The sequence below is a fragment of the Mobula birostris genome, chromosome 8 (assembly GCF_030028105.1).
Source record: "Mobula birostris isolate sMobBir1 chromosome 8, sMobBir1.hap1, whole genome shotgun sequence".
Classification (NCBI taxonomy): domain Eukaryota; kingdom Metazoa; phylum Chordata; class Chondrichthyes; order Myliobatiformes; family Myliobatidae; genus Mobula; species Mobula birostris.
In genome coordinates this window covers 67,184,766-67,205,979 of record NC_092377.1, presented here as the reverse complement: position 1 = coordinate 67,205,979, position 21,214 = coordinate 67,184,766, and the positions used below count along the sequence as shown (strand labels likewise).

Sequence of the window (21,214 nt, the reverse complement as noted above, 5' to 3'; positions counted from 1 at the left end):
TTTAGTCCAATTATGTTTTTCATTACCTTTTTCTTTGAAACATTTAAAAGCCTAATGCACCTCAGTTATTTTTTAATTAAGATTTCCTCTCACTTGCAGTCTTTCATCCTGATACTCCCTTGTTAAGTCCTGTAAGTTACAAAGTCTGCGAGGGAAATGGATTTGACTAACAGCTATTATTATTTTTCGTACATGGTTAGTTGTTCTTTTCCATGAAGAACAGCAAATAGACTACTTATATGACATTGTGAAGTCGAATATAAATAACCATTAATGTGGCAAGCCTCAGAAAAGTGAGAATGAGTAACCTACTTCAAATATTGCAGTGGTGTGTGGAAGAAATTCATGCAGAGGTACATGTTCCAAGGAGTTGATCAGAAATGATAAGGGATTTGCTGAGTATTTCCAGATCAGTATGATGTGCATCCTGGGGTAATGTGCACAAGGTAGTTTCTCCCTGCACTGGTGCCAGAGTACTTCAATACAGGTTTAAGAAATGGTGTTAACATTACCATGACGGAAGACAGAGGAGGAGGAGAAGAAACGATGGGATATGATAAGGATTCGGTACAAACCAGAGGAGAGGCAGGTGTCAGTCAGCTTTGAGCGATAGCAGAGAAGATTGGTTTTATTATTTATTATTCACCAATTCCAGCTGTTTCACACGTTGTATATATTTGGGCTCTGAACATAGCTTGGGGTGACATTGCTCCATATGCCATGTACCATCCCACTTTCCCTACCAGCACTGGGGGATGCTGCTCAGGTGTCAGAAGCCTCACCAGCTGAATGCTCAACAGTCAAAGCAACTGAGAGGATACTGAACAAATTAGAATCAAGGTTGGGGTTTATGACCAGTTGATCCTTGACCCTGAAAGAGGTGGGAGATTACCAAGCACGAGCGTCTATAAAAGATGTAATACATTGAACCGTGGTGACTGATGGCAAGGAAACAAATGCAAAAACAAATTAAATTCTGCCATTGTGTTGTCTCTGTTGACACACATAAATACTGTGTTTTAATAACACTACTTTTTTCATAAGCCATTCTGGTCTCTTCCATGAACTGTTTATTTTACCCTCTCTAGGCAGAAAGTCAGTATGCAACACCTTAGAAGTCAGGCTGTTCTAACAGTGGCATAATACAAAGTGCTCTGATGAAAAAAAAGTGGTGGATGGATATTGAATGCATTCAAAAAGCCAAATGGAATGCTGGTCTCAAGTGGACTAGAATACTAAACAGAAAACATTTAATTGTACACAGCTTTGGCCAGTCTTCTCTGTAGTACAGTACGCAGTTCTCGGAAATCATCTCAAGGGTACATCGGAGTTTTGACTATATCGAGAATTATTAGACAAATTCTGAGCTTAGCGGGAGCCACACTTGAGGGTGAGTTTGTGTAATCTGACTTGTATTTGTCCAGAGTATAAGACATTGCAGGGTGATTAGGTAGCTGCAGATTAATTATTTGTTTTTTGGGGAATCATAAATGAGTCATTAAATTAGACCTTGGTCATTTTGGAGTGAAATCATAGAAATGTACACCAGGAAATGTTATTTAGCCATGATATTTTTGCTGGCCAAATCAAAATGCTATCCTGGAAAATCCCATTTCCAATCTCTGACCAAAGCACCATGCCTTCAGTAAATTCAATTAATTCTATTGGGCAGGTTATGTCATTCTTATGCCCAACTCTAGATTTTTTTTTTTAATTTCAAAATATACTTTATTCAAAAATAAATATATACAATAAACCATTCAATAACTTTTCATCCTTTACATACGTTTCCATTATACTCAGTACATATCCGTATTTATAGCCACCCACGTGGCACTCCAGTAGTTCAGCTTAGCATATCATTGTTGAGGGGTATACTCCCCGCCCACCGACCCCTCCCACTCCCACGGGTGGAGAAACCTATACTGTGGTCCTTCCCCACCGGACCCTTGTGGTGGCTGCACCGAGTTTCAGTGCGTCCCTCAGCACGTACTCCTGCAGCCGAGAATGTGCCAGTCGGCAGCATTCTCCCACGGACATCTCCATGTGCTGGTAGATCATCAAGTTTCGGGCCGACCAAAGAGCGTCTTTCACCGAGTTGATGATCTGCCAGCAGCACCGGATGTTGGTCTCCGTGTGCGTCCCTGGGAACAGCCCGTAGATCAGACAGTCCTCTGTTACGCAGCTGCTGGGGATAAAACGTGTATGCCCAACTCTAGATACCAGAAAGAAACACACTACTCCGAGCTGTTATTGGAGATATTCCAAATGCCTTCTTCATCTCCCATTTCTACTTGTGTCACCACTTTCAAGTTACAATGTACCTATATCCCTATGCTGTTTTGCTCAAGGCTTCAAGAGATGTATGGCTATGGCACTTAAATACACCCATGAACAAAAGGATAAAGGTGTATTTGTAGAAATTTCACATTTCAAAGCTCCTAACAAATTAAGTACTTCTGAACTGTACCAATTGTAATGAGAAAACGTGCAGCCAATCCGTGCAGAATAAAATCCCACAAACAGCAGTAAGAGTAAAGTACAAAACTGGCTACTGATATTAGAGCACTAGTTCAAAGAGGCATAATCCACAATCTAATGGGTTTAGTACACTGGGCTAGGATAAATTCTTGGCAAGCCTGTTTCTACAAACTTGATTGAGGGATAAGTAATGCTCGAAATCTTGGGAAAACCATGTTCTTTCTTGGATAGTATTGTGGGATATTTTCATATACTTGAGACAAAGGCAGAGGGCAGAGTCCTGTGACACAAACAAAAGACATGACTCGCTTCAGAATATCATCTCCTCAAAGCTGCTCTGGAGTTTATTTAAATTTAACATTCAAGTTTCTGGAGCAGGCTTGAACCAAAAACCTGCTTCAAAAAAAACATGCTTCTACCAAGTCAATAATAATACTCTTGGCTGGTATTCAATTGCAATGCAAAGAGAACTGACAGCACTTAAGCAAAACCTCCACTCAAAACCAAGATAATTTAAAACTCAACAGTGGATATTTGTTATACAAAGATGCTTGTCTTTCTGCTCATTCAGAGGCCAACTTCCCAATTGCACACTAAAGGAAATTAGTAGGTAGGCTTTGTTTTCAAACTCTGAACACAATGATCCTTATCAGCCTGCTCTTCTATAAAACACCATGCCCTGACAATAAAGGTCAATGATCATCAAAAACATCAACCAATTCATGTCTCTTGGACACATCTCAGCAAAGGTAGAGAATGTTGATGAAATATATCACCAGCATCTTCTCTCATGTCAAAGTCCCCAACACCATAGCCTTAATTACATTCATTTAATTCCATTGGGCAAGCTATGTCCAACACCAGATAGCAGAGAGAAACACACTACTCTGAGCTGCAAGTGGAAAGCAGTTACCAGGTTACTGGAGGAAAAGTTCTGAACACCTCCTTAAGGAAATGGATTAACCACACTGAGTCCTGGAAAACACTGCCCCATAACTAAGGTAAAATGCAGCATGTGGAACGTCTTTATGAACCTCAGGCCCACATATCAGAAGCATAAGAAATTCAAGAAAAAAAAAGGAGCAGGTTACTCAGTTCTTCAAGCCTACCCCATTGTCCAAAGTGTACCCAAATAGTCTGCCCCAGCTTCATCCCATCTGTACCAGTCTCTCACATCACCCAATTCCCTAATCTTTCAAAAGAGAATCTACTTCCTCTTTAAGTGCTCTCAATGAGCTAACTTCCAGAAACTTCCGGGATAGAGAATTCCAAAGGTTCATCACCCTCATTGAAAAGATACAACACATTGCAGTTTTGAATTAATTCTTCCTGATATTTTTAAACTACGAGCCCTTGCTCAAGATTCTCCCATCAGTAAAAAAAATCTCAGCATCTACCCTGTCACAGCCCCCTTGGGGTCTTATGTTTTAGTAAGATCGCACCTTAAATTTGTTAAGCACAGAAGAATATAGAAAATAGTTAAAAAGTCCAAAAGTAGAAGATATTTGACACAGTGGCGTTTTAAATGGAATACCGAAGTAGATGGTGCTGAATGACAGAGTATTTGGCCAACAGGAAACAGTAATTAGGTCTTTTCTCTGTTTGGCAAGATGTAAAGTGTTTGCGTGCCAGGGAGAACGATGCTGCAGCTTCAACTTCTTAGCATTTATGTGAATGACCTGGACACAGCCACTGAATGTGCAGTTGCTAAATTTACTGATGGCACACATATTGGTTGACAAGTTACAAAGAAAACACAAGGCGAATACGAAGGTCTACAGATAGGTTACGTGAACGGACAGAGCTAGCCAATAGAAAATAATGTGGGTAAGTGTAAAACTGTCCATTTTTGCAGGGAAGAAAGCTTATTACAATAAAACTCAAATAAACCTTGGGAAATTGACAGTGTCAAACTAGCAGATTTTGTGGATTTTACTTGTTTATACTCAAACCCACAGTAATATAGCCAGTCAGGTGACCTTAAGAGGAGCAAGAGACAACAAGCACTCTTGACTTCTGTTGCGTGGTCAAGTGGTTAAGGCGTTCGTCTAGTGATTTGAAGGTCGCTAGTTCAAGCCTTAGCTGAGGCAGTGCGTGTGTCCTTGAGCAAGGCACTTAACCACACGTTGCTCTGCGACAACACCGGTGCCAAGCTGTATGGGTCCTAATGCCTTTCCCTTGGACAACATCGGTGGTGTGGAGAGGGGAGACTTGCAGCATAGACAACTGCTGGTCTTCCATATAAGCTTGCCCAGGTCTGCGCCCTGGAAACCTTCCAAGGCGCAAGTCCATGATCTCATGAGACTAACGGATGCCTATTACTATTATGACTTCTGTTCAGTCACAAAGTCACTCATGGTACTGGCCTGAACCCCAATATTTGCTGTACAACTAGCCCATAGCCCAGATTCCAGCCATGGCTACACATCAGATTGTTGGCTCTGGCCACACACTTCTGGTCCCTCGGCTCACACACTGGCCTGATGATGAAGTCAAGTGCTGGACCATCTGAACAAATCAGCGATTTACAATATTTAATTCAAAAGAACATTGCAGAAGGCTCCAAGTACACTCAGCATTTGATTAACAGAAGGCCAGTCCACAAATACAGCAAGTAATTAATAAAGTTAACATCACTGTTTATTTTTGGATAATCAAAACAGTACACAAGTTATAAAAACAAAAATCTGCAGATGCTGGAAACAAAATAGAGAATAATTGGAAATACTCAAGTCAGAAAGCATGAATAAAAAAGGAAACAGAGTTAACATTTCAAGTTGAAGATTTTTGGTCAGGTTTCTGTTGACTCTGCTACTCTTCCCACACACACAACCTGACCTGCTGAGCATTTTCTATTTCTATTTCAGGGAGACTACGCTTTGGTTATAAAAGGCATTGCTGAGACCACATAGGGGTACATGGGACAATGCCTGTCTCTTTATAGATGAATTGGAAATAGAGGTTTGAGACATTAACATTTCAAATAAGCAATATGTCCCGAGGAAAGATTTGACAGATTCGCCTTGTACCTTCCAGAGTGCAGAAAGCAAGTAGGAACTTGAGTAAAATCATTCAAGATCCCAAGGATCTTGTTAGGTTGGAAGTGAAGAGGTTATTTCATTTTGTGGAAGAATTTACAACTCGGGTTCCTGATTAAGAATAAGGGGTCATCCAATTAAGACACTAGGTGAAGGAAGTCTCAAGCCTCTGTAACTCTTCCTCAATGCACAATGGAAGTAAGAGTTTTTGAAAAATATTTTATGACACAGGCAAACAGATATTTGATGAGCAACGTGATGAAGCTTACTGTAGATTAATGAGAATGCAGAAAATGGCTGGACTGGAAGCTCAAGTCAGGCTTACAGTCTGAATAAAACCATACCCGAATGAGATCATCTAATGTGCCAATTTCTTCAATAGCAGACTACACTGTAATTCATAAGTCTGGTGGATGTTTGAACCCTGGACAGAAGAGGTAAGGGAAAGGGTTAAAGGGCAGGTAATACACTTCCTGTGTATATACATGAAGCTTTCACGGAAAGGGCAATAGATACTGAGAGTGATCACAGAGTGGAAAAGCTGGAAGTCAAAGAAAGGGAAGATCCATTTGACTGACAATTGATGATAAGATAAGCACAAGGGGAAACCTGGCTTGGTTCTAAAGAAGTTCCAAAACTAAGGTTAAGTCCTATTATTAGGCAAGGGTATAAAGGTTTAATGAGCTAGTGTTAAGAAAACATTCTCAAAGAGCCAAAAGGTTTCGTCCTTTACTTCTGTGCTTCAAAATAAAGTTAAGATGTGATCACATTTATTCAGTATTGACTCAAGGTGTCCTTATGACAGTCTGACAAAACAAAGAACTGATCAGTACCCCTTCACCACCACCCTCTTCCATCTGGCAGAACTTGTCCTCAATAATTTCTCCTTCGGACCTCCCACATTCTCCAGACTCGAGGTGCAGCCATGGGCCCCAGCTATGCTTGCCTTTCACTGGCTACGTAGAACAGTCCATGTTCCAAGCCTTCCCTGGTAATTCTCCCTAATTCTTCCTCCACTACATTGATGACTGCAATAGTGCTGCTTCATGCACCCATGCTGAGCTCGTCAATTTCATCAACTTTACCTCCAACTTCCAGCCTGCCCTTAAATTCACTTGGTCCATTTCTGACACCACCCTCCCTTTTCTTGATCTCTCCATCTCCATCTCTGGAGAAAAACTGTCGACAGATATCTTTTACAAACTACCAAGACCATGGCCATCTTGACCATATCTCTTCCCACCCTGTCTCCTGTAAACATGCTATCCCCTTTTCTCAGTTCCTTTGTCGTCACCACATCTGTTCTCAGGCTGAAGCTTTCCTTTCGAGGACATCAGCGATGTCCTCCTCCTTCAAGGAACAGAATTTCCTTTTGTCTACCATTGATGCTGCCCTCAAGTGCATCTTCTCCATTTCCCGGATATCTGCATTCACCACATCTTCCCGCCACCTTTACAGTGATAGAGTTCATCCTGTCCGAACCTTTCACCTCATGAGCCTCCGCATCCAGCACATCATTCTCCGCAACCTCCAAAGGGACCTTACTACCAAGTACAGCTTTACCCCCCTCCCCACTCTACACAGCGATTGCTCCCTCCATGATTCTCTTGAAAATTCATTCCCCCCCACTAACCTCCCTCCTGGCATTTATCCCTTCAAGCAGGCAAAGTGCTACACCTGCCCATCTACTTCCTCCCTCACCTCCATTCAGGGCCCCAAACAGTCCTTCCAGGTGAGGCAACATTTCATCTGCAAATCTGCTGGGGTTGTCTATTGAATCCTGTGCTCACGATGCGGCCTCCTCTACATTAGTGAAGACTTCATAAATTGGAAGGGTGTTTCATCAAGCCCCTCCACTCCATCTGCCAAAAGCAGAACTTCCCGGTGGCCAAACATTTTAATTCTGATTCCTATTCCTGCCTTGCAGCAACACCTTATATTGCATCCAACCTGATGCAACAAATATCCATTTCTTCTTCCAGTAAAAACAATTTCCCTCCCCCTCACCTCTGCTTCGCTTGCCTACTCTGGCCTCTTACCTCTTCTCACCTATCACCTCCCCATGATGCCCCTCCTCCTTTCCTTCACCCATGGTCCACTCTCCTCTCCTAACAAATTCCTTCATCTCCAGCCTTTTATCTTTCCCACCCACCTGGCTTCACCTAATACTTATAGCTTTCCTTCTTTCCCTCCCCCAACTTGTTATTCTGGCATCTTCCCCTTCCTTTCCAGTTGTGAAACGTTGACCGTTTGTTCATTTCCACAGATGCTACCTGCCCTGCTGTGTCCCTCCAGCATTTTGTGGGATTTCCAGCACTGCAGAATGTCTTGTGCTAGTGAACTGAGGAGTTAATTAGTAAACTAAGTATGAAGACATTCAAAATGCAGAAGTTGTATTCATGAAGCAGACAACTTAAGAGAAGAGTTTACATCCAATGTACTGCCGAGAAGGAACTGACAACAGAATTACTCTTTATCAGTAGCTTTGGGATATTTTTTCTTTTTGCAGTTTTGTCTTTGTTGAATTTTTTTTTTAAATGTGCCTTAATAAATATGTAAACACTATGAATCTATTTTTGATGAAAGAGGGGATGACTAATTTCCATAAATGCCTGTGCTCATTATGTTTGATCAGACTGAAGGAACTGAAATTTACAGTGAATAATATTGGGCATCTCAGAAACTGCTCCAGAAGCAACATGACAATCATTCCACACAGAATAAATTCCTCAAATAATAGAGATCATGGAGTCACTGATCTGTTGGTGATCATCAATCACGACAAACCAGCCCCAAAGAAACAGATATTCATAGTAAGCATCAATCACACCCACTGGACCCACAGCTGACATCAACTTTGCTCATCACAATTATCGCTGAATCCATTCCTATCACCTCCAGCTAAAGCAAATCAGATTCTAACTTGCTTCCTGAAAAAAATGTTACACAAAATTTTCAAGGATGTTGCCAGGACTTGAGGAGCTGAGTTATAGGAAAAGTTTGAAGAGATTAGAATTTTATTATCTGCAGTGCAGGAGAATGAGGGGTATACAAAATTATGAGGGGTACAGATAGAGGGCAGGCATTTTCCACTGAGGTTGGGTGAGACTAGAACTAGAGGTCACAGGTCAAGGACGAAAGGTAAAATAATTAAAGGGAATCTAAGGGGGTACCTCTTCACTCAGTGGGTGTTGAGAGTGTGGAACGTGCTCCCTGCCAAAGTGAAGTTTGAACAGGTACATAGATGGGAGGGGTACAGAGGGATATGGTCCAGATGCAGTCTGATGGGGCTACTGACATGGACTAGATGGGCAGAAGAGTCTATTTCTGTGCTGTCGTGCTCTATGACTCTTTTATTCTAATCCATCATCTTAAACCTGCACGACAAAAATCATTCCCCCACTCACTCTTATCAATGCCCTTCTGGAGGATGAAGGATTTGTTGGGTGAAAAGACACGAAATTGAGGTTGCTCTTGTGAATAATGCTTAGGGTAATTTTATAGAAGTTGTCATAAAGGTGAAAGTACTTTCCAGCTTGGTTAGTATCTTGTATTTTAAAACTGACCATGTGAAAGGCCAATTTATATATCAGCTCACAGGCTAAATGATCCTGAGAGAGCAACCAAACAACAGATTACTTGTGCAGCTGAGCTGCTATTAACTGTCAGAGTCACTTGGGGTCAGGGGTTTGTATAAATCTGGAAGTCGAGGCCCGAAGTGCTCCTTGGTCAAAGGCCAGCTATCTTGGAGACTGGGTCAGCAGGCACTGAGGAGACCAGTGATCCACAGGTGAGTCTCAAGACGCTGGTCCATAAAGGTGGAAGTGACGAGGGCTTGTGAACCCCCAGGCCACCAGGGTTGGAGGTCCATGTGAGTCCAGAGGTCAAAACCATGATCAGTCAATACCCAGAGATTGGCAAAGTCCAAAGGGAAAAGCCGAAGATCAAAGTCCAGAGTTCAGTGAGTCTAATGTAGAAAGCCTGAAGATTGAAGACTGAAGTTGGCAACTCAGAGGTAGAGGTCTATGAGCCTGGGGCAGGCACTAGGGGCTGGAGGTCTGATGTCTGCCAGTTTGAGAGTCCAGGGCCAAGAACTGGAGGCTGGAGGTGGTGTGAAGTGGGGATTATCTGTGTATATGGGGGGGGGGGGGTAAATGGGAGGGTGACTTGGTTTGCTATTGTTGTCTTGTTTAGTTCTGTTGTTGCTGCTTCTGCTTGTATTGTTCTGCTGAATATTGTGAGCATCCTGTACTGGCACTAAAATGTGTGCTGATATTCACTGATTGCCCCTGGCACATATTTGGGTTTGTTGGTTGTTAAAGCAAACGATACATTTCATTGTATGTTTCCATGTACATGCGATAAATAAATCTGAATTTCATACTTACATGTTCTCAATTAACAATCATAGTTAAAATACAAAATTCCAAGCAAGCTGGAAAATACTCAAAAGGATTAGCTGAAGATTCAGAACACATGCTTGGATCTGCTGGTTAGCTTAAGTACATTTCCTTCCATGCACATTTCAGATTGATCTGAAACACTGAAAACAGTTAGCAAACTAATAAGCCCCAGACCTTCAGTTACCTGTTGGCAACTGATTCCTTATCACCACAAAGCTACTGGAGTAGAAAAACTGGTTTCCAAGTTCAGTTAACTCAGCTTTGCCTTGGGTTGGATATGTTGATGGGTATAATTCATTGGCAATTAGATTTACCAACTCCTACCAGATCTGGAAAGTACTTTGTCAGCATAAACAGCCACTTCCATAAAGCAGGGTTTTTTTCTCCTTTTGAAAGGTGCATGAGCAATGTTATATTGTACCCACAACCTGCCTTGTTTAATGAACTTAAAACACCAAAATTATTGTAGAAAAGACACTGTAGAGAATTAATCATTTGTGCTTTACAGCAACACCATTAATTCCTAACCTGACAAAAATGTTTAAATATTTTAGGTGATACAGAAATCAATAAAAATCCAACTTTCTCTTGACTAAAGGTGTTATAAACAAACACAAAATCTTAAATGATGGAAATCTCTCTAATTCCGTTTACTTGACTGATCCTACTTGCTCTTACCATTCAAGGGAAATGTACCTCATTTGTGAGGTTTCATAAATAGACTGCAGAAACTGTGCTTCCTTCTCTTTGGAGCAGTAGATATTTGGTAGACCAGTGTCATGAAGCTTTCAGATAAACTAAAACTATTTTCAGTACCTGGGAAGTCAATATACTGACAGCAGAGATTCAGAGTGAAAAGCAAAAATAGCAATGTATGAGAGGAAGAAATTATTTAATATGAGGCATATTTAGAATTAGGCATATTCTGGCATCTTCACCCTTGCTTTTCAGTCCTTAAGAAGGATCTCAGCCTGAAACGTTGACTGTTTAGTCATTTCCATAGAGGTTGCCTGACCTGCTGAGTTCCTCCAGCATTTTGTCTGTTGCTGAGGTACACCATGCCCGATTTGCTTTGGAAATGGTTTCAGTAGAACCATCAATAAAGGATCAACAGATGGATGAGGGAAAAGGAATCCCAAGGATAAAGTGATGGGTTCAAAATGTAATTCTTCTGAAAACTGGGGCAGAATAGATGGGTTGGTGTCCTTTCTCATTCATAATTCTAAGTAAAATTAGCCAGAATAGTTCTTGTAAGAATTTGGGCAATCAGGCCAGCATATCAGACAGAAACACACTATCCCCATAGATCATATGCTGCTTTTAATTCCTGCTCTCTTTCAACCAACTGATTTCATAGAGTTGGGTCGGTTCCACTCTGCATTTCAGCCCAGCTGGTTCATGCTGACCAAGGTGCTCCATCCAAGCTCGTCCCATCTGCCACCATATGGAGCACAGCCTTCTAAATTTTTCCACTCGTATACCTGTCCAACTGTCTTTTAAAAGTTGTTATTGTACATGACTTCACCACTTCCTCAGGCAGCTCATTTCATATCTATTTCACCCTTTGTGTAAATAAGTTGACCTCAAGTTCCTATTTAATCTTTCCCTTCTCACCTTAAACCTATGTCCTCTGCTTCTTGATCGAAGGAAAAAGACCAAGACGCCAACCGTGTGGAAAAAAAACTGAGTGCATTCACCCTATCTATGCCACTCGTGATTTTATACACCTCTATAAGGACCTCAGTCTCCTATTCTTCAAAAAGTAAACTTCTGGACTGTCCAACCTCTCCCTATAACTCAATCCCTCAAGTCCTGGCAATATCCTTGCAAATCTTTTATGCTCCCTTTCTAGTTTAATAACATATTTCCCTTAATAGGCTGACCAAAACTGAATGCAATACACCAAGTGTGACCTCACCAGCATCCTGTACAACCACACTACGACCTCCCAACTTTTAAACTCAATCCCCTGAATGCCAAAAGCATTCTTCATGACCATCTCCCTGTGACTTCACTTTAAGGGGGCAATACACTTGTATTCCAAAAGTTCCTCTGTTCAAGAACACTCACCAGAGCCCTGCCATTTACTGTTGAAATCCTAACTGGATATGGCTTTCCAAAATGCAACATCCTGTACTTTTCCAAATTCAATTTCATTTGTCATTACCGGTTTGCCATTTACCAAATTTCCTTTGGTATAATATCTGAAGTCTCTATGACATGAGAGAGCAACACAATAGTGCAGCAGTTTTCACTGCTGCCTATTGGCTTCCAACACCAAGACAGATGGGAGAGGGAATCAGAAAATCAAAACTTTCAGTAGGAGAAAAATTCCTGAAAGGTCTGTGACAGAACTTCCTTGACCAGCCTAAGCTGCACTGGATGGAGGTCTGGAAATGAAATTGGACATGTTGTTTTGGGAAACTGATTGTTATGATATGTAGCATTTTTTTGAAAAAGGGTATGTTCATTCAGAGATACGAATGGTCAACTGGAAGAGAATAAGCCGAATAAATCAGGCCAAAGCTAATTGGAAATAATCGCCAGTAGCTATTAAAACAGAAGATGCGGGAGATTCACTGGTTATTGCTAGAATAGAAATGGCAGTGAATTTAACAATAACCCACAAGTCAGAACCAGCCAATCTACACTTCCTTCTCTATCCAAGACATGGCCATCAATTCTAGGTGCTCTAATTTTTCACCAACCTGCCATATGGGACTTCAAAAGCCTTCTGAAAATCTGAATACACAACATTCACCAATTCTAATGCATGTACAACACTAGATATATCCAATAGATTACTAACACAAGATTTCTCCGCCATAGATTCCTGCCAAATCTGCTGGTCTATTATTATTTTCTAAGAGTCTATACATATTCTTTATTAAAACTTCCAGCATATTTCTTACTACCAATGTATAATCTCAAATCCTAGTTCTCAATTTTATCTCCTGTTCCTTTCTTTCATAATGGACTCACATTTCTATCCTCCAGGATCCATTCAAAATCTATAGAATTTTAGAAGTTAAAGCATTAATAACCTGTGACACCAGTTCACTTACACCTCTGGGATTCACAGCTTTGGGATTTATCAGTTTTTAATACTTTCCTTATTTACACAAGAGCCTTGACTTTCTAGCTTTTCTATGAAGTTCTCTGAATATAAATAAAATGTTGTTAATAACAAGAGAATAAAAAGTAGCAGAGAAATTAAATCCCATCATCTCTCCACATATTTAAAAAGTCTTGAACATTTAAAAAAAAGTTGATCCTTGAGGATAACTGAATGTGGTCATAGACTGCTGAATTGACAGACATAGAAGAAAACTGAACTGATGAACAAAAAAATGTAACATATAGTAAACAGCACAATATTACAGATCAGGGAAATCACAGAAAAAGTCATTCAATGGGTGGCTAAAAGACAAACTCCGGCCTAATCCCACTTCCCGTTCTTAGGTCTATTGCCTTACAGATCACAACAGGCATTTTTTTTAATATGTATGTGGTGTGCTTCAATCTCTACCACCCTCTCAGATAGCCAGTTCCAGACCTCCACCACCACCTGAGGTAAACATTTTATCATCTCTTTAACCCTTCTACCCATTACTTAAAACATGATGCAGACACACCGGCCTGGCAATCAGTCCATATCTTTAGAAATGAGGACACGCTGACGTGACTGTCAGACAAAATCCCTCCATTTCATATAGAGATGGCACTGATCTCTATTTTAAATACCAGCTTCTTTCCCAGGATTAAGGCATGCTAGGAGACTTCAAAATAGGACAATTCCACCCACCAGCCCAAGTCACTCCATTCTCAATGGGCAACTGACTTTGATGTGACTTTAAATTCAGAAGTCACAGTCTGATACTAACAAAAGACGGAAGACTAAATGCCATTAGAGACACGTACTCTTCAGAAGCCAAATACATTTTTAAGTACTAATTGTACTCATCCTTGATCTACCTGGCTCTGAAATTACAGATCATGCTGTCCTCCACAGCCAAACATGGTGCTATGAAGTCCCATTATAAGCTATCAAACCTATTCTGGAATCTATCCCATACAGCACAACAGTAATGCCACATAACACATCAATGAAACAGATGGGCTTTCAATTCCAGATTATTTAATTAACCAAGTATACATTCCACATTTGTAATAACAGAATTTCAACTCTACCTGTGGATTGTTAATCCTCATGTCTGGATTACTTACTGATCTGGTAATTTAACCACAACACCATAACTGGAACAACAAATTATCCTTTTTTTTTAAAAAGGAAGATAAAAGGAGTACAAAGGTAATTGTAAATTGTTATAAATCACTGGTTAGTCTTCAGTGGAGGTAATTTGTCCAGTTAGGATATCAACATCTCCTAAAAGACACTGAGGAGATGTATCAAAATAGACAAGGGGGAGAGAATAGGTTTGATTGTTCTTCTTGGAAAGCGAAGGATAGGGATTAAATAGCAGTGTTCAGCGTATGGAAGAGTCTCGATTAATTCAATGGTGAAAACAGAAGTCAGAATACAAATTTAAGATAATTGGCAAGAGAAGTAGAATGGGCTAATTCATTTTACAGCTGGTCATAATCTGATAGAACATTCCACAGTAATTTTAAAAAGGGAATTGGAAGTATACTTGAAAATACAAGTGCATTCTAGTATGAAATAAGTTGGCATTTCAAAATATCTTGAACGTAATGAAAATGAAAAAATAGAAAAACATATGCATACGTACACTATCAACAATATTAGTTTTAATAAAACCAGCATTATAGAATGCAGAAGCACAGATTTGCTATTTTAATCTTTGTATTTAAAATGAGATGTTTTATAAAAGTGATCCCTATTTTACCTGATCCCATTATATTCAGAAATTTTAACACCACTAGTTCACTTACCACTCTTAATTCGAAGTACACCCAAACAGCCATATGCATCCATTATTTTCTCATAACGTTCCTTCGCAACCTCCTTCTCTACTGACGCTGAAACAAAACCAAACATTCCCATTACACAAATGACGTGGGATCTAATTGGAATTTAAATAGTGGTTAAGTAATGAAAGAGCTTTAACATCCACTAAAACAGTGGTCCCCAACCACCAGGCCTCGAGCATGTGCTATTGGGCCGCGAGGAAACGATATGATTTGGCGATATGAAACTATATGAGTCAGCTGCACCTTTTCTCATTCCCTGTCACACTCACTGTTGAACTTGAACACTACCCCCCCACCCCCCGGTCCACAACAATATTGTCAATATTAAACCGGCCCATGGTGCGCAAAAGGTTGGGGACCCCTGCACTAAAGGCAACTCAAAACAAATATAAATTACACAGACATAAAAGTTGCTGGTGAACGCAGCAGGCCAGGCAGCATCTGTAGGAAGAGGTGCAGTCGACGTTTCAGGCCGAGACCCTTCATCAGGACTAACTGAAGGAAGAGTGAGTAAGGGATTTGAAAGTTGGAGGGGGAGGGGGAGATCCAAAATGATAGGAGAAGACAGGAGGGAGAGGGATGGAGCCAAGAGCTGGACAGGTAATAGACATCTGCAGAATTCCTGTTGTTTGTGTTTATAAATTGCACAGTCCATGTTGCCATGCGCTTAATATGATCTGCTTCATAACTCCATCCCCTCTCCCTTCAAGCTTTAAACTGTTAACATTTCTTACCCTCTAGCTCTCGGTACCAATCACAGAACAGTGGACTTACTCGTGTGTTGCTTCTGGTAATACCACTGCTAAACTCCTCATGGCAAGTTGTGATTTCTATGAACACAGCATTTAATATCTTCCGCAACACATACAAAATGCTGGAGGAACTCAGCAGGTCAAGGCAGTATCAATGGAGGAAAATGAACAGTTGCTGTCTAGAGCTGAGACCATTCAGCAGGATTTGAAAGAAAGGGGGTAGAAGCTGGAATAAAAAGATAGGGGGAGGAACAGATGCACAAACTGGCAGGTGATAGGTGAGTACAGGTGAGGAAGAAGGTAAGTGGGTAGGGGAAGGGGGGATGAAAGTGAATAAAATGAGAATCTAGGAGGTGATGTGGAAGAGGCAAAAGGGTGAATAAGGAATCTGTTAAGAGAGGACAAGTGACCATAGAATAGAGAAGCAGCTGGTAAGTAAAATGGTGATGGACAGGTAACAAGGTTTGGGGAAGAGGGGTGAGAAGGCACAGGAAATCAAAGAAAACGGAGAGAAATGGTTATTCCCCTTCTTTTCCCTTATTTCGGTGGCCCTATCACCCCTCCGCTTCCCCTCCTCCATCGATCACCTTTCTTTGGTTCCCCTCCTTTTATTCTATGATCTACTATCTTATCCGATTCCCTCTACGGCCCTTTCCATCTTGTTCAGCACCTATCATCTCTTAGCTTCACACATCATTCCCATTTTCCTGCTCATCTGGACTCACCTGTTACTGCCAGCTTGCCTCCCCTTCCCCACTTCCTTTATGCTGGCTTCTGTCCCTTTCTTTCCAGTCCTGGTGAAGGGCCTCAGCCTGAAACATTGACTGTTTATCTCCCCTCCTAGGTGCTGCCGACCTGCTGAGTTTCTCCAGCATTTTGTTTGTTAGTCAAGATTTCCAGCATTCACAGAATCCCTTAGATCTCATATCTTCTCCCATTACTGGTAGGTTACTTTTCTTTCAGACCTAGTCACGGTGTGTTTGCCATGGCTAAAAACATATTTACGTAAAACTGTGTAGCACAGTACGAGCCCTTCAGCCCACAACATTGTGCCGAACTAGATCAGCCTGTTCCACAATCAGTCTAATCCTTTCCACCTTCAGTCTATACCCTTTCATTTTTATTACATCCATGTATCTCTACCACCACCCCCCGCAGTGGATGTCAGGCACCCTACCACACTCTGTACAAAAACAAACCTACACAGAACCTTGAAACAACCTTTTTCATTCTTGCAGACTGAACTGAACCAGACCAGAAATTTGCAGAGGCAACAGTTAATCTATGACAGCATGTCCCAATGTCAAGTCCTGCAAGAAGTTCTCCCATTCACCTTGAACTGACCTTTGAGATGTATCAGTGAAAATATTTTTATGAAGAGAATACTTCAGCCTGTCTAATTAAATTAAGCTCCCATCAATGCAGCATCCTTCAATTCACATCAGTTTACATGGTCAGAACAAAAACTACACTAAATTACTGTTACAGAAACATAGAAATTATAGAACATATAATTCTGTATATGTTGCGAATCACTACAATGGGGATCTGTTAACAGTGACATCCAATATTAATGAGCACTGCTAAAAAGTGAATAACCTGTATCAGTGTATTCATGGCTGAATATCATACACTAGAACATAAAACAGTTAAAATTACTACCTAAACTATTTATCCTGTAAATCAAAAAAAAAACAAACTGTTGGGAGAACTTAGCAGGATAGGCAGCATCTGGAAAGAAATTGTCAATACCCCTTACTTTCCAATCCTCATAAAGGGTCTAGGCCCAAAACATTGTTTATTCCTTTGCACAGATGTCTGACCTGCTGAGTTCCTCCAGCATTTTGCATATGTTATTCTGGATTCCAGCATCTGCAGATGTTGCTTGACCGGGTGAATTCCTGAATTTTATTTGCTCCAAATTCCAGTATCTGCAGTCTCTTGTAGCACTAATAATCTCCTGCATAGGAGATTCCTGCCCAATCAAACCATTTTGTGGAACTTCAAGGCCATTGTTTTCATCATTCCTTAAGATTTCAAAAACAAATACACCTTTGGATACATGTATAAACCTACCTCTCTTGTTTGGACAATGTCTGCTCTAACCGAACTATTAATAACATAACTGTCAAAAATATAGCATCCAATACAGGATTATCAAATGCAGGTGACAATTTCAAAACAACACCACACAGGATAATTAAAAGGCATCCTTGAGATGCAAAACCAACATCTACTTCTTCAGATGAATATTAAAACCACAAACAAACAGAAGGTTATTAGGTATGTAGGCTGGGAGAACGAGTTTGCTTTTTTTTCTAAACCAAATATGATTTTAAAATTTTAGAAGTACTTATGTCAGGGAACATGGAAGGCATTCACTCCACTCTCATTGAACATTAACCAAACTGCATCCCACTGCAAAGCAACCTAAATAATGTGACATTAATTCAATTTAGGTCTATAAGGCATTAACTAATGGAAGCATATACAGAATTGTACTTCCCTGCAAATGACTCAACAAGGCAAATTAAAAAATTGGTACAATTGTACTTTATTATTAATCAACTGTACTTACATCTATACTTCAAGGAGAAAATCAGTACATATTGCAAAGAATTATAGGATATTAATGTTAGTGGGTTCATGTATTTGCAATATTCGGTATGTCATTATTATTTCACAATTGCCTCGACTGTACTTCATCTTCCATCCCCCTGTCGAATCTGTGTGTCCCTTTGCAATTGGCTCACAGCCTGCTTTCTCCCCTCGCTTTGCACTGTCAGAACCCTTGTGGACAAGTTTAACTGACTTGTGTAATTAGATGAAGACAACCCCTCTTGAGCAAATAGACTTGCGGACTAAAACCATACACAGTCTTACATTTCAGACTTCACTCCCTGCCATTTGTATAAAAGTCAACATCACTTTGTTAGCTAGTTGCTTGCAGTTGCGTGATGTATGCTGTGGTGCGGTGGAAATTCCCTTCATACGAAATAAATTGCCTTCGTTACAATCCTATTTACTTTTCTCCATGAATATCTTGGTCCCACCAATATAGTTAAAAAGCAGTCCAATCGCAAAACCATACTGGCCAGAACCTTAATGTCAGGGCCCAGTGAAATGCAACCTCTCCTTCCGAATATTTACCTCCGATAATTTGCACGGCAGTCGAAAACTAATCAGGTTATTGCCACGACATCCTGTTTCCCAATTTAGTACCCAATTTCGGCTAATGCTCATGCCCTCCCACATACACGCAACCTGAATATCCGCGCAGAAGACTGATAAAAAGTATATTTTGCAAAGATTTCTGCATTAACCAATGCCGGCAAGGTGAAAGTGTTTGAAGGGAAAGATACAAATTTGTCAATACCAGTATTTTGTTTGAGTTCGATTTTTTAATATCACATCACTAAACCAGGGCTCAGTTTACAGAACAGACAGATTTCCCCTTCTACCTGGATTAACTGGAGCGCCCAGAAGCACTCCCCCCCCCCACCTGCTTTTTGCGTGTTCCTAGGGCTAAACTGAACCGGGTAAGTCCCAAGGGTGCACCCTATTGCCACCCCGGAAACGCGGGCGACTACTCACACACGACGGCTACCGCACCCGCCTTGAACAGCAGGCAATCCTGGCGATTCCTAGAGCCCAGCAGCACGCTACAGAAACCGGGCTCCCGCTTCTCAAACACTCGAAACCCTTTGGTCAAAGCCATGGCTGAGCTCGAGAGAAACACTGGTCAGAGTGCGGCGCGTTTCCTAAGTCTGGCTTCCATTTACGCAGCGGCTCGCCACCTACGGTTCAATCTCCCCGGAAACTTTGCCGCAAAACCGACCACTCCCGCTACCCAGCCCAAAGCTCTCCTTCCGCCCTGTCCAAGGTGGATCAGTCTCGGGCAGCACAGCCAATAGCAGGTACGGAGCCAAGAACTCGTTCAACTTTCACTTGGGCGGGAGCGCCATCGAGAGGTTGTAAACGAAGAGGCAACTGCAGTCACGCAGGGGCTCCGCAATGATATGGCCTTTGATGGGGAGGGTGGAGACAGTGGTCCAGAAGAAATAGCCGAGCTGGGTTGGACTCTGGCACTCCGCGTTCTTGTGGTAAGCAAGTGAGTAGTGGTCCAAGTTAACTATAGAGGAGACAGGGACAACACTCTATGGGCTGTTAAGTTGAGGGTGAAGGTGACCATGGAGTTTATATCCCAGACATGCCCCGACTTAAATGGGCAAACTTTGTCTCAAAGGGTTACTGGTCCGATAGATTTTTAATTTGGATACCGAAATAACTCCAATATTCTTCTTCAAATTGATGTTTTGGGGATCTTTTACATGTACGCGAGGGAAAGTTTGGCACAATTAACTCAAGCAGTCTTATTTTAAAGAAACTAAATATTCAACAAATTGGTAAGGCTGGCTATTGTGTGGTTAAGAAAGCAAGAAAAAAATGTTCGATTTTGTTTTATTTCATGTTTTCAAAACAAACAGTATCTGACTTTCAGAGAATGACTGTGGTACAGTACTTCAATGGGGCTTGAACTGACTGGGGAAGGGCGTTTAAATGGGGGGGAAAGAGGGTTGGAGATAACAGTTAATGCCTCCCTGTGTACCTCACCAAAATTGGGCTCCACCAGTTCCTTTCCTTCCACCTTAAACCCACCGACCTCTATTTTCTAACTCCACCCTTCCTTGCCAACCTGGTTCCTTTGCACATTATCTTCCAGCCCTCTTCAGTCCACCAATCACTTACCGACTCCAGTCTCATCACTCCCCCTCTTTATGCTGACTGTCTTTCTCTCCATGCCTGATGAATGACCTTGACCCAGAATGCTGATAATTAAATCAGCAGCGGTAATGTGTGAAGACACAAGAGACTACAGATGCTAGAATGTGGACCAAAACTAAACCGCGGCAAGAACTCAAGGGATCATGCAGCATATGTGGAGGCAAAAGAACAGTTGGTGTATCAAGTCAAGACCTTGCATCCAATTCAGTTCCAAATATCTGACCATTTTAAAAAAACTCAGCATTCTACCAAAGAGAATAAACTCTCATTCTTCCATATAGTATGCTATCTGTCCTGTTAGTGTTCATTCAATCAACTTCCCTCTATCACTGCTGTTTGCAACTTATCACAATTTACAATTTCAGTCAGTTTTGCATCATCAGTGCCTTGGAAACATCACATTTGATCTTCTCATCCAAATCCTTGCTGTCATGGATTAGTTTGGGTCCAATCATAGTAACAGACAACCAGTCTGAGAAGGACCTGTTCATGCAACACACATCAAAGTTGCAGGCCAGGCAGCATCTCTAGGAAGAGGTACAGTCGACGTTTCAGGCCAAGACCCTTCGTCAGGAAGAGTTAGTAAGAGATTTGAAAATGCAAACAACAGGAATTCTGCAGATGCTGGAAATTCAAGCAACACACGCTTTCTATTTTCTGAGGGTCCATGTTGTATGCATAAATCCATGTTCACTTAGCACAATTATCGTATGGAAAGGGGTACTGTAGAACAAAGGCATCTGGCAATACAGATCCAGTGGCATCACATGTAGAAAGAGTCATAAAGAAAGTTTTTGACACA

At 41.2% G+C, this 21,214-nt stretch overlaps 1 protein-coding gene across 1 annotated transcript in view; it reads right to left on the bottom strand.

Moving 5' to 3' along the window:
* The window catches only part of LOC140201364 (synaptojanin-2-like), a 112,239-nt gene extending 92,723 nt beyond the window's left edge, over positions 1-19,516 (bottom strand). The window contains exons 1-2 of the mRNA XM_072265366.1: positions 19,222-19,516; positions 14,837-14,923 (exon numbers count right to left, since the gene is read on the bottom strand). Coding sequence (XP_072121467.1) covers positions 14,837-14,923; positions 19,222-19,345 — 211 coding nt within the window. The 5' untranslated portion in view covers positions 19,346-19,516. The remainder of the gene's footprint in view (positions 1-14,836; positions 14,924-19,221) is intronic.
* Between the last annotated feature and the right edge of the window lie 1,698 nt (positions 19,517-21,214).